We start from the raw sequence: 13,232 nt of genomic DNA on the forward strand, positions 1-13,232 counted from the left end.
TTTGAATGCTTGGGGTTGGCAAGACTAGCATTTCCAGAAGTCAGACCCCTGCGTCCTGTCAAAGGTCCCAAGCAGGGAGGATGAGGCCTCCTGTTCAGTCATAGCCAAATAGCTATGTGCTTTCACTAGGGAGGCGTATGCTGCAGAAAGGTGAGCTTTTAATCCCCAAGGACAGGGTGAACCCCTCTGCCTGGAAAGGGCCACAGCTGCCTGCAATCGGTGCAGACATACTCAAGGGTGGGTTGTGTGTCTGGTCATAGAAGCAAAGCAGGAAATAAAAAGTAGGGCTTGTGGCTCAACCAAGTCGAGGAAGTCCTGTTGTGAGCCTCACTACAGCAGCCTGGGAAGGGCTCCTTTCTCAGAAGGAAATAGTGAAGAGCCCTCAAGTAAGATTAGGGTGACCAGGGACCCTTGAGCTGAGGATGAAGCATTAAACAGACTTGCCTTATTAATAAGCCTGAGGAAGTTCTAGTTCAGGGAGTTTTGTTGCAGCCCGCCAAGCTCCCCTGCCCTCCCTCCTCCTTCCTTCACCCGGAGTTATTTCCTGCGGCCGCTAAGTTCCCCTCACTCCCCGCCCCCACTCCTCCCCAGCACGCCATGTCCCCACTCTTCTGCCTACCTCCAGGTGCTTCCCGCCACCAAACAGCTGTTTGGCAGCGCTTAGCACTTTCCAGAAGGGAGTGGGGAGCCGCGTTTTCAGGGGAGGAGACGGGGCAGGGGCGGGGATTTGGGGAAGGGGTTGGAATAGGGGCAGGGAGGGGGCAGAGTTGGGGTGGGGACTTTGAGGAAGGGGTTGGAATGGGGGTGGAGAAGGGGTGGGAAGAGGCGGGGCAGGGACAGGGCATCATGGAAGGACTGGCGTGGGGGCGGGGCTAGGGACGGGGGAGAGGGGCTTTTTGTATCTTTGTATGAAAAGGTGTCAGTGATGCAGCCCTCAGGCCGATATACTAGTCCTCATGTGGCCCTTGTGGTTTGAGATCCTTCTTCTAGTTCAAAACCAGTTGTTTGGTGAATGAGCCTGGAAAAAACAGGTGGTAAGGCAGGGTGAGCTGACTCTCTCGCAAGGTCCTAGGAGCCCAAAAAAGAGCACCTCTGCTTCTCCTTTTCTGTTAGTCCTGCCCTGATCTGGGCATATCCCTGTTCTGGAATGGGAGGTGCTCCTGGCACAAAGGAGGAGTTTGGTCATCCCTTGTAAACTGACTTTCTGCAACACATGCTGGCAGTCTGGAAGGCGACCAAGAAAATGATTTTCTAGATGTATTTTGCAGTTTTCTTTTGAGTACTGCCCCTATGAGTGCATCGCATCATGATATTCAACACCTTGAGCTGCTGCTCTCTCTGCTCTTTTCTGGACTGAAGATGGCTTCTTGCAGGAAAGAAAATGAAAAAGTGAGACCAACATCTTCCTCTCCCTTTCTCTTTCCATGTCCTTGTCCTGGCTTCGTGGATACTGAGGTCTCTTTGACCCTAGCTCTCTTGCGTCTTTCTATTTGTGAAATCTCCAGGACTTGTGTGGGGATGGGGGAGGATGTGAGGAACTGTGCAGCATGGCTATATGTAGGGGGGAAAAGATGCATTTACTTTCATCTCCTAACAAATTGTTCCATCTATATTGATCCATTTCCCCCATCCCTTCCCACAACCATTAGTGGTTAAAGTCAGGCCTTCCTGATGCTTCCTTCTGAGAGTAGCAAAGTACCTTACCCTTTTCTTGCCTTTTTGTTGGAGAGGGCTTGCAAGTAGCACTGTGGAATAAAGTATATGGGAACACTGGTTTAAGACCTTGTGACATGGTGCAGGAGTCCTTTCCGTTCACAGGTGAGTAGGAGATTAATTCTTGGTTCAGGTCTTGCACAGGAACCTGGGGGAGGTAATGAGACCAGGAAGGAGAAAGCAGACCCAACCATGTTCTCACAGGGAAGACAGGAAACTCCACAAGAGTGCCTACCTTATGGGAAAGAAGGCATGTATGCCTTGGAATGAAGACTGCACATCTAGGCCTTGTCTACGCTAGGGCTGAGTTTTTCCCATGTGGGTCCCAAAAATCAGTCTCTTATGCACATGTTACTTACCTGAATAAGTGTCCTAGTCTTCTAAAGAGCTGAGCACTCACCAGCTCCTGTTCTCTTCAGTGAACGATATTGGGTACTCAGCATTTCAGAGAATTAGGGGACACAGTATGAATTTAGGCTCCTAATTTTTGGCACCTACTTTAGAAATCTTGGTTAAAGCAACTGCCCATGCTCAGTAATGTGTGTCTTCTCCCCACAAAAAAATAAATGTGACTGTAATGTCACTAAAAGGGGGGCGAGCTCTTATGCCAGAAAGCCATCTTGGTTCAGGTGCTCCCCCAAGTTCTAAACCAAGTACAGTGCAGCTGTACCTGACTATCCAGTGCACAGTGCCCACCTCTAAAGCCAGCTTTTGCTCTTTCCTGTTCTATATGCAGAGGAAATGTCCTCTCTCTCTGATAATACTGCAGGGTAACTGGAAAATGTTAACTTCTAATTGGTGATGTGTGTGCACAAACCAGCACAGTGCATTGCAAGTTGTAGAATAATAGTAACATTTCCACTGACCAAAAGTGCAAATTCTGAATTTTACAATCTAACATTCAGTTTGCCCATGCTGACATGAAGGTACAACTAATATGTGGAACTTTGTTTTTGGAGACCACCTGAGCATTCAAGCTTAAAAAAAAAAAATCAACCCTGGCTTTTCAAAACTATTAATGTGAGTAATTCTCAAGCACATGAATGTTCGTAAAAGTAAACATGAAATAGTCCCATGCACATTGAAATAGAAGTTTACTTTGTATACAAATGGTTATTCACAGCTCTAGTAAGTTCAAGAAATGATCCTTCATGAAGGATTTCAGACATTAAATAACATTTTTAGAAAGTAATTAAATTTGTTACCAGACTTCTTGCAGTTTGGAATAGAGGAAATAATTTTTGCAAGGCGTCCCCGTTTGCAATTCACAACTTCTACCACTGGATGGTGTAAAGAAATAGCTCTACCACGCATAAAAATCCAAGTTAGCTAGAAATCAGAGGTTTGGAAAGCAGAAGGCATTCCCTATCAGGGAGAGAGTGCATGTCAAGAGTTTAGAGCAGAGAACCACGAGCCAAGATCCCTGTGTTCTATTCCTGGGCCTGCTACTGATTGATTGTTAGGGGACTTCCGGTTAAGTCACGTTGGTCCCCTTCTCCATGCTTCAGTTTCTTCATCTGTCAGATGAGTCTTACCTGCCTTATAGCAGTAGGCCAGGCTTAACTAATCTTGGTAAATCACTTTGAATTCACCCCAGGATAAACTGTTGTAGAAATAATGCGTGTGTAATTGCTAATATTTATCACAATCAAACATAACATTTTTTTGAGATATTTAAGGGTCATATGAAGTAAGGCCATGCCAACAAGCACACACAAATACAGTAAAAAGTCCCTCACTCTCCAAAACTACTTCAGGTTGAATTGTTGTCCAATCCTGGTAGATAAGGCCTGACTGTAACAGTTGAAAGGTATCAAATATCAGAGGGGTAGCCGTGTTAGTCTGGACCTGTAAAAGCACCAACGAGTCCAGTGGCACCTTATAGACTAACAGACATATTGGAGCATGAGCTTTCGTGGGTGAATACCCACTTCATCGGATGCATGTAGTGGAAATTTCCAGAGGCAGGTATAGATATGCAAGCAAGAATCAGGCTGGAGATAACGAGGTTAGTTCAATCAGGGAGGATGAGGTTGAAAGGTAGATTTTGAATATAAACCTTTTTGAAGGTGTGTCAAGTGTTCTGTAAAGGGCCAAACTTACTACAAAGTATGTATAATGATTACAGAGGGATATAGGTATTAATATATATTCATGCTAATTAAAAGAGCAACATTAATTTGGTCCCCTGGCATGTCAAGTGTCCACTAATTTTGGGTGCCTGACTTAACACACCTAACACCTTATCTTTCCCGAGTACTTAGCATTTAGGTTTCTTTCGCCAACACTGCTGCAGAGCTTCAGTAAAAGACCTTGAAGACTAATCATACTAATTAGATCCTCTACTTGCAATTGCAGCTTTAGCAATGTAAAAAAAAATTGCTTTCTTGTTCAGCTAGGCGTTGGTGCCACATCTTTAGATCAATCAAAAGTTAAACTTTAACAGCCAGACCCAATTACCCATATATAACTGTCTTATATCTGATTTCTCTCCCCTTGGGCCAATGCTTCTATCATTGGCATAGAGTTCTTTCAAGATGTATCTTGATTATTTGTGTACACAGATTAAAGAGGAGCGTCTGACTGTGGTTTGATCTGATGTGCCCCACGATGAGGAACAAGGAATAGAATAAGGCACAGAAAATTCTTACTGTAGATGACAGGAGATTACACTGAGAGCCAACTTCAGATTTCAGAGCCGGTGATGCCCCAGGTGAGCCTAGAGTATAAAGAATGTAGGATTTGGGGTAGAGGGAATGATTTTATCAAGGAGAAGGGTTATGATGAAAAGAGCTTTAGGATTTTCTCTCTCGGGAGAGATGCCAATAGAAGGGCAGCCTTTGCTTTGGCCCATTAGTGAAATATGTTTTTAAACCGTATTATTTGTAGTACAGTAGCACTTAAAAGTCCCCATCCAAGACCAGGGCCGCATTGTGCTAGGTGCTGCACACCTAATGAAAGACAATCCCTGTCCTGAAGAGTTTTCACTCTAAATAGGCAAGTCTGAGGGTGGGAGGGTAAAATAAGGCACAGAGAAGGGGAGTGGCTTGCCTGAGGTCACACAGGTCAAAGGCAGAGCCAGAAATTGACCCTGGAGTTCCTAGCCCAGTACTCTACCCACTGGACTGCACTGCTTCCTGAAATACAACAAACAGGTAGAATTCTTGTTCGAACCCTGAACGCTACACATGAAAATAGCAAACGCCCACAGCCTGATCGCTAACTCAAACCATAGTTAATTATTTCAAGTGGATTAAAGCTAAGAAATCTCTTTTGCGCTGAGAATAGCGCTGGTGTAAGGGACTAGAATTTGAAGAACAAGTTGTTTTAAAGCAGCAGGTGAACTACAAGGGGTACCAGGGTGATACACTGAATGTGCCAGTTCAACCTGCAGTGAAGGCACTCCCTTTCCAGCCTGGCTTCCTCTGCGCCTTATCGCCCCTCTCTAGCCTAAATACAAGACAAAGGCCTCGTCAGCCTGCAGGGCCCTTTCACGGAGTGTCTTCAGCATGGAGTTATGGTGCTCTTGTGTGTGTGCTGCACCATTAAATGCAAGGAGTCTGAGACTAGAGATTTGAGTCTGCTATGAGCAGGTTCCAGATGGGAAGTTGTCCTCTTTCATTCTCTCCCATGGGGGGCTCACTTCTCTCCTTTGTCTCTTGTTTCCACCACTCCCAAAGAAGTCCCCTAGACTGAAAGTGCCTTTGTATGGGAAGCCTCTCGGGGAAACCTGTCTCTGCTCATGTGGGTCTGATGGGGAGAGTGAAGGGGTGTGGTACTTATGCCAAATGGAATGGAGCCAGGTGCTGACGGGGTTAGAATTCAATTGGAATTCTGATCCAGCCTCTCCCAGGCTGCCCTCTCATCTGATCCTGCGAATAAATCTGATTCAATAACCATCCCATCCATCTCCCAGTGACTTCTTCCCCTCCCAGCAGCCTCCTGTTCTGGCCCCGAACTGTCCTGGGGTGAACAGAAAGTGTATATTCTGACATCATCAGGCATGGCCAGCAGAGGGTACTGTTGCTTTGTTTTAAGCAAGCAGCAGCATCACTGTACAAAAGGCAAGAAGAGGTGGTATAATGCAGACAGGTATCCAGTGCCAGAATGTCAAAGACTGAAGTTTTGTTTGTTTGTTTTGGCTTTTGAAATCCTTCAGTCACTTGCTTTATTACTGTATTTACTGTGCCATTGGGAAAAAATACATATTTTCCATATGTAAGTGAGGTGGATATATACTTTACTAGTACCTTCCTTGGTATCTAGAGTCAGCAGGGATGATGAGAGAAGGGAAAAGGGAGACTGTGTTACCAGGCCCCTGAGCTTGGGTGAGGGGGTGAAAAACATCTAACGTCTGTGTAAATGAAATGGGATGCGGTGGTACCCCAGCGAACTTGATATAATTAGCCCTAAATTTCTCTCATACGACCTGACCGTCAGTATAAGAGGGACAGTATAGGAGCAGGTTTCTCTAAACAAAGGGTTGAAGAGTCACAGGGGGAATTGGGAACCTTTTTTGGTTTTGTTTTAAAGCATGCTGGGTTTTTATTTGTTAACATCAAGTACTGGAAGTCTGAGGAGACCAGCAACGTCTGAGGATAGGGAACCCCTCATTTCTAAGCTTAATCCAGAGTATTGATTGAGCCCCCGAAAGTTGGATACCGTCTGGGTCTGTGGTAAGGGCTTTTTGAGCATAAGTAGATTTTAGACACAATTTGAAGCTGATATTTATCATTAAGGGAACACCTCGTCCTGTAGAGGAGAGGATTGTAGCATATGTCCATTCTCTCGTTGCTCCCTCATTTTGCTATGCAATGCAGCTTTATTTTGTATAGGTTTTTATCATATTCTGTAGTGCTGTGTCAGGCTTCCCCTGTCTGCCAGTAACTTTGGGGATGTGGATGAACAATGCAGTGTTTCCCATTTGTCAGTTCTGGGCAATGCTGCGTCAGAGGCAAGCTCAGATCTAAGCCTTGATTCTCTCTGCACATAGACCAGTTACCTCCCTCCTTTGCCCACAGTTGGGGGGCAGGGCTAAGGCCCTTAACCAAATGCTTTTGAGCAAAAAGTTTCCATTTGGCATTCGCATATGAAATGGGTGATGGTTCAGAGAGTTGTGATCTCTGCCGAACTCATTCACATGTCCCCAGTTGGGTGAGGCGAGAGAGTGGATGGATGACTGAACAGGCAAACAGTTACACAAGCAGTGCACCGGGCTGCTCAGGAGGCTCTCAGAGAGCAGCAGAGTGGTGGTGACAACTGAATATACAAAGGCTTGGGCCAGCAGGGTCATGGTGCTACATCATCAAGTTGCGTGTGGAGAGAGGGGAACAAGAGCAAAACTGTCTCCAGAATTCTACTCTCCATGCCCAGCATTTGCTCATGTAAGCAGGGTCTGAATGAACTGTCCCCTGACAGCTCGTTGGGGAGGGGAGAGACTTCAGGAGCAAACTGTATTTACATGAACACACTTACTCTGCATGGGTATCTAGAAGACAGGAGCTGTGTAGCTCGAAGTGATCAGCTTTGGCTGGTGTCAGGTCACAGATCACTTTAGTACTGAATGCCAGGGTAGTGACATGTTGTCATCAATGTTGTTGTCTTTATTGTCTGAAGGGGAGCAGAACTGTGCTTAACCTGTCCCAAATGAGGGGGTAACTCTCCGCTGAAAGGTCCTTGTTAAGCCAGGGGCTCGAATGTCAGACTCCTGTGAAAGCAGACAGGGGTAGGGATAGATGTCCCTGCCAGGAGGTGGGGACTTTTCCTAAGGATCCCCAGTCTGGTTTAACCTGTTCTTCCCCACTGTTCAGATAGAGCTAAATAGGCTTCATTCGGAGCCTTTTGTTATTTTAAGTGCTGAAATCACCTGTGGTGGGACAGCATTTCTGCCCAGCCTGCTGAGAGCTAAAAATCCCTAAGAGCTGATAGTCACTAAGGGACTGACTTACAGAGGTCACAGCAGAGTGGCAGGTGTCAGCAGAAGGTGACTGGTGGGAGCTGCTGGTGAAAGTGGGGAGCAGTCGGCCGGCGGGAGGCTGCGAGCAGTCGGTGAGGAACAGCGGCTGGGAGAGCGGCCAGTCAGAGGAAGTGCTCAGATGGCGGATCAGCCAGGAGCCTTCTTTGGGTGGGAGGTGAACTCACACAGATGCACCTCTGAACCTGGGTCCTCACTGTGAGTGGGGTTTGGTAAGGGAGCAGAGGGGGGTATGGTAAAGGAATTTTTGGTTATAGAACTCAAGAACATGAGGCAGAAGACTCTGCCCCATGCACTCAGGGTTGGGTGTCCTGCTCACAGTTTTATGTTTATGAATCCTGCTTGAGGCATTTTCCCTAATTAATGTTGGGTGACTTCTCTCCTTTCATTAAGTTTCTTTTCTGCACTCAGACTCTGTGCTTGTGAGTAAGCAAATATTGCCTCTCAGAGGCTCCCAGGGATGGTGTATCATTTTCCCAGGTTACTGGGTGGGGGCTCAAGCCGGTTCTGTGTTTTATTGTTGAAAAGGAACCCCTAGATACTGAACCTGGCCCTGGTTGCTACCCACTCTACCTGGCAGAAGGGTTACACTCACATCCTCCAATCCCTGCTAGCCTGGGAGGGAGATGAGGAGAAGGGACCCGGATCTAAGCTCAGATTCTCACCTGGCTGTGTAAAATGCTGCTGACATTCAGCCACTGTCTGCTTGGGAAATCAGCATTCTAGGGGCTGATCCAAAACCCTCTGAAGGCAAAGCTAGTGTACATTACTGGTAGCCTCCTTCCCACATTAGGATCTCTCTGGAGACCACCCACTCTTCACATTCAGCACTTAAGCTAGCATTTATCTTTCAAGCCTGCCCCTGAGCAGAAATCTTACCATACAAAGACAATTTAAAAACAAAACCAAAAGCCTCCCTAACAGCCAAAGTTCAAGAGAGATTCTGACAGTGACTTCAACTCAGCAGCAAGGGAAACAAAAGGGAAAACCTTGACAGGAGATCAGAGTGTTTTAGCCCATTGAGTGCCTGTGGGCCCCTCGGCCCTGCTAGACTAAGGGTCAGCATTATATGAAGCTCTTCCTGCCCTCCATCTAGCTGTCCAGTCAATGCACCCCTCTTCCTAATCCTTGGACATGTTACTGTCTGGCCCACCCAGCTCAGAGCTGTGGGCCATTGCTCTCTCTCTCTTGTACCAGCCTCTGTGTTCTGATTTGCTTTGGCCTCAGGAAGTTTTACATTCAGCCGCACTTTGGAAAATGCCAGGTGATCCCATCAGTCTCAGAGAGGTGTGACCTGTGTCTTCCAGCTTGACTGCATTGGGTACAGTGGACCTGGGGTGTGTAGCAGTTTGTCACCTTCCTGTTGCAGTGTGTGCATGGCTGGATTTCCAGTTAGGCACAGGAGGCATGTGCCTAGGGGTGCGGGCGTTCTAGGGGCCCCTAAAAGTGGGTTAAAAGTTAAAAAGTTAATACAGTAGAACCTCAGAATTACACACACCTCAAGAATGGAGATTGTCCGTAACTCTGAAACATTCCCTAACTCTGAAGAAGAGGTTACAGACTTCAGCCACAAGGGGGGCTGGGGCTGCAGCCACAGGCTGGGGGCGGGAAGGGTGGGTCATGGCTCCAGGCAGGGGGGAGAAGAGTCAGGGATTCTGACTGTCTGGGCTCCGGGCTGGGGGGACTCAGGGCTTCTGCCCCACAAGAGCACTGGGGCTCAGCACTTTAGGCCTGGGGGGAGCAGCTTCAGCTCCGCTCCCAGTTTTAGCCTCATGCTGGGGCTCGGGGCACCCCATGGATCTGCTCCCTGCTTCAGCAGGGGGAGGGGGGAGAGAAACACCAGGGCTCAAGGCTTTAGCTATGTGGGGAGCACTGGAGCTGAAACTGGTACTTCCCTCATAGCTAAAGCCCTGGGCCCCAGCACCCTCCGCAGGACTGAAGGCAGGAACAGAGCCTTGGGGCTGAAGCCATGAGCCCCAGGGCCCCCCGTGGGGCTGATACCGGGAGTGGAGCTGTGGGGCTGAAGCCCTGACCCCAGCGCTCCCCCCAAGTCTAAAGCACTGAGCCCCAGTGTTCCCACGGGTCAGAAGCCTGGCGCCCTGACCTCCCACCTCTCCCCAGCAGCTGCAGCCCCACCCCCCAGTGGCCGAAGCCCTGAGCCTCGGGGCTAAAGGCCAGAGGCAATACAGTATTTTTTTTATTTTTTTATTTTTTGGTCTGCGCTGCTGCCTGATTGGTTATTTCCGGCTCCACAGGTTGTCCAGTTGCCCAGTAAGTCCATAACTCTGGTGTTTGTATCTTTGAGATTCTCCTCTATTTAAATTACCTTTTATATTTCTTTTCATTTCATTTTTTACGGAAAGCATGAAGGTCAGCTGTAGGCGGGGGGGGGGCACTGAAAATGCTGTGTCAAGCGGCACACAAGGTGTAAATCTGGCCCTGAGTATGTGGTCCTTTAGTCTGTTCACAAACAGAGGTATTCATTTTGAGAGGACTATATGATACACCAGAGCCTATCTGAGTACAACAGTGATGGGTGTGTTGTGCCTAGACTGATGAGTCACCTGGCCATCTGTGAATCAGTGTATTGTGACGGGGGTGGAGGGGGGGAGTCTTTACACAGTTGTCAAGTGAAAGCCATATATATACAGCCATAGAGTTCAGCACCCAGCAACTCCCATTGTGACACCAGATTTTCCCAAGAGCTCAGCTCCCATCATGCTGAGCCCCTCTAAAAATTGTGGCCGCTTATCTAGGTGCCTATAGAGGAGCTGAAATCTTTTGGAAAAAAATCTATCCCCACTTACAGACATTAAGCACTCTTGAAAATTCTGGCAATAGCGTGTGTAAGAGGGAGGATGAATCAACGGAGCATACAGTAAATCACAGCAAAGCCTGCCACTTGCCTCTCCTCTCCCACTCCTTTTATTGCCTTCATTTTAATGTGTTTATGGTTTTATTTCAGCAGATCAAATGCTTTTTAATGGCTTCATTCTTGTTATACTTTGATATGAGGAGTGCTGTTTTGTTTGTAGCTGCTCACTGCCTGGTAAAACGTTAGTGGCTAAATTACCAGGAAAAGCCATAAAAGGGGAGGGGAGGGTGGGTGTCATAAAGTACTGGGAAGCCACCAGATAAGGACAGTGTGTGGAAGAGAAAATGCAAACACAGTGCTAAGAGGTCCAGCTGGGTAAGGATCACACCTGGTACTACTTTTCAGAGAGCAGAAGAAAAACACACCTTGAGTTTGCAATGTACATTTTTTTTATTGGCTACAACCGTAAAAAAAAAAAAAAAAAAGAACAAAATAAAAACCAGACAGTTCACAGACTGCCTTGCCATGTGCTCTATGATCCTACCCAAAGTGCAAAATCAAACTACCTTGGACACTGGTTATTTCATTGTAAACGAAGCTTGTACGAAAACGTGTGTGCAAATGCACAGGATTAGGGGCTGGTGAGCACAGAACCCAACACAGGGGACTGGGACCAGTGAGAAGCAATACGGATACAAAGATGCATGTGTGCGCTTTCCACTCCCTGTGACAGAAGAGCCTCCCACGTTTGCTTCCCCTTGTACCACAGAGCTTCAGGGACATAAGGTATTTACTAACTCTCATGGTGGACGCTCAAAGGCTTCACAAATGCAACATGCTTTCTAACAGCCCCCTCTCTAAATATACACTCTCTCCTCTCTGCCTCAGTCACTTGCTGCCCCCTCTCCACCCTCCCCCGTGTAGCACCGTGGAGACAGACTGCAGTGCCTCAGGCATGCCCGGTTCCTGCCTTTGGGAGACTGCTGCTGAACACTCCCTGTGGGTCAGTCACTTCCCCCTCCCCAGCCCCCGGCCAGCTGAGTCAAAGTGACTAGGGCCCCTGCCTCATTTGATCTACAAGTTTACCAGTCTTAGCAGGCTGGGTAAGGAACAGGAGGGGGAAGGGTGCCACTTTAGTGGATGCAGCCTCATCTCTGTACCCAGCCCACCTGAGTTTCAAGTCCATCCTGCTGCTGCTGCTCCTCCTCCTCCTCCTCCCGGCCTGCCCCAACTCAGCAGACAGTGCAGCTGTTGGTCTTGTTCATGGGTGGTCTGAGTGCGTTCTCCTTTGGGAAGGTCTCCCTCCTCCTGCGCAGTGCTGGGCTGAGCCGGCTGGGCAAGTTGACTTGCTGCAGCAGCTCCCTGAAGACTTCCATCACATTCTCGTTTTCCTTGGCCGATGCTTCCAGGAAGCGGTTGTTCCAGTCCAGCTCCACCCTGGACAGGGCATCCTCAGTCAGCACCTGCCTCTCTCTGTTGGCCTCCGCCTTGTTGCCCACCACCACGATGGGGGGGAACTTGTCTTCCTTCACCTCCAGGATCTCCTCCCGCAGGCTCTTGATGCTCTCGAAGGACTCTGTGTCATCCACTGCATAGACCAGGGCGAAGGCATCACTGTTCTGGATGGACAGCTTGCGCATGGCTGGGAAGGAGTAACTGCCACTGGTGTCCAAGATCTCTACCTTGATGGTGGCCCCATTCACCTCGTATTCCTTGCTGTGCAGCTCTTCCACTGTCCGCCGGTGCTTGGGCTCAAAAGTGTCCAGCAGGAAGCGGCGGATCAGAGCTGTCTTGCCCACGCCTGCCGCACCCAGGAAGACCAGACGCACGTGGTTCTTCTCCTTCACCGCCAGGGACATGGCTGCACGCTGGAGCTCTGGGGGCTTTGTGGGAGGAAAGTTACAAATCCCAACTTTTGCTGAAGCTTTGGGTGCTTCTGGTCTGTCTGCAACCCAGGGCTGCAGGGCTCCTTCCTCTGCAGATCAGAGCCTGGTGTCTCCCTCACTTTGCATTGATGAGCTCTGCACACCCCTCTCCAAGTTTGTTGCTGCTCTCAAGTCACCTGGAAACTTCTCTCGGCTGGATCTGGATCACTGCTGTCTCCACACTCACTCAGCTCGGCTCACCATTTATTCACACTCCCCTTCACCATGTGTCATAGGCTTGTCCAATCTCTGCAGTTTGGAGTATAATGGGGGAGGGGGAGAGAAGGATGCTCTGAGCCAATCCGCTGAGATCTGTCCTTGAAAGACATCCCCCGACCTGGAAAGGCTCAGCAATGCTGTGCATCACACTCGGCTCATGCTGCTGCTTGTAGCTCTGGGGAGCTGGCTGCCTTTTAGCAGCTGTCCTTGTGTCCTCCTTGGAGATGGAGACTCACCGAGAGCAACAAATGCTGCTGAGCATGAGTGAGAGTTCTGAGCCCTCAGTGCTCCTCTGTCCTGTTGGGGGGATTGTGTGGGGACAGACCAGGGCTTTATATTAAATTATCTGCTGAGTTTCTATGACTTTTTGCTTTGCGGCTTGTGTGCTACCAGGTGGTTGTGAGTATTGGAAAAAGATAAAAACAGCCTCTACCTGCATCCCTGCCAATTTCTGTTCCCATGCCCCGGAATTGTATCATCAACCTAGAGAAAGCAACTGTAGCTGCTCCTACAGCACCAAATGCCACTCCTCGCCCCACACCTGCAATGCATCCCAGAGCGTGATTCTGCCAAACCCTTGATTCCT

General features: G+C 48.5%; 2 protein-coding genes across 3 annotated transcripts in view; one reads left to right on the top strand and one right to left on the bottom strand.

Annotated features, from left to right (window-relative positions):
- Positions 1–13,232, top strand: part of TNRC6C (trinucleotide repeat containing adaptor 6C) — a 310,753-nt gene that overhangs the window by 215,557 nt on the left and 81,964 nt on the right. For both annotated transcript variants that reach the window (XR_006572897.1, XR_006572898.1), the window contains exon 26: positions 4,278–4,426. The gene's annotated coding sequence lies outside the window, so the exon portion shown is untranslated. The remainder of the gene's footprint in view (positions 1–4,277; positions 4,427–13,232) is intronic.
- On the bottom strand, positions 10,943–12,647 carry LOC123345993 (GTP-binding protein Rhes-like). Its single transcript, XM_044983152.1, has one exon. The coding sequence runs from the start codon at positions 12,359–12,361 to the stop codon at positions 11,735–11,737; it is 627 nt and encodes a 208-aa protein (XP_044839087.1). The 5' UTR covers positions 12,362–12,647; the 3' UTR covers positions 10,943–11,734.

This window comes from Mauremys mutica, chromosome 12 (genome assembly GCF_020497125.1).
Source record: "Mauremys mutica isolate MM-2020 ecotype Southern chromosome 12, ASM2049712v1, whole genome shotgun sequence".
NCBI lineage: Eukaryota > Metazoa > Chordata > Testudines > Geoemydidae > Mauremys > Mauremys mutica.

Bases quoted from the DNA above. Each gene is read 5' to 3' on its own strand.
- LOC123345993 (XM_044983152.1), bottom strand. From the start codon at position 12,361: ATGTCCCTGGCGGTGAAGGAGAAGAACCACGTGCGTCTGGTCTTCCTG.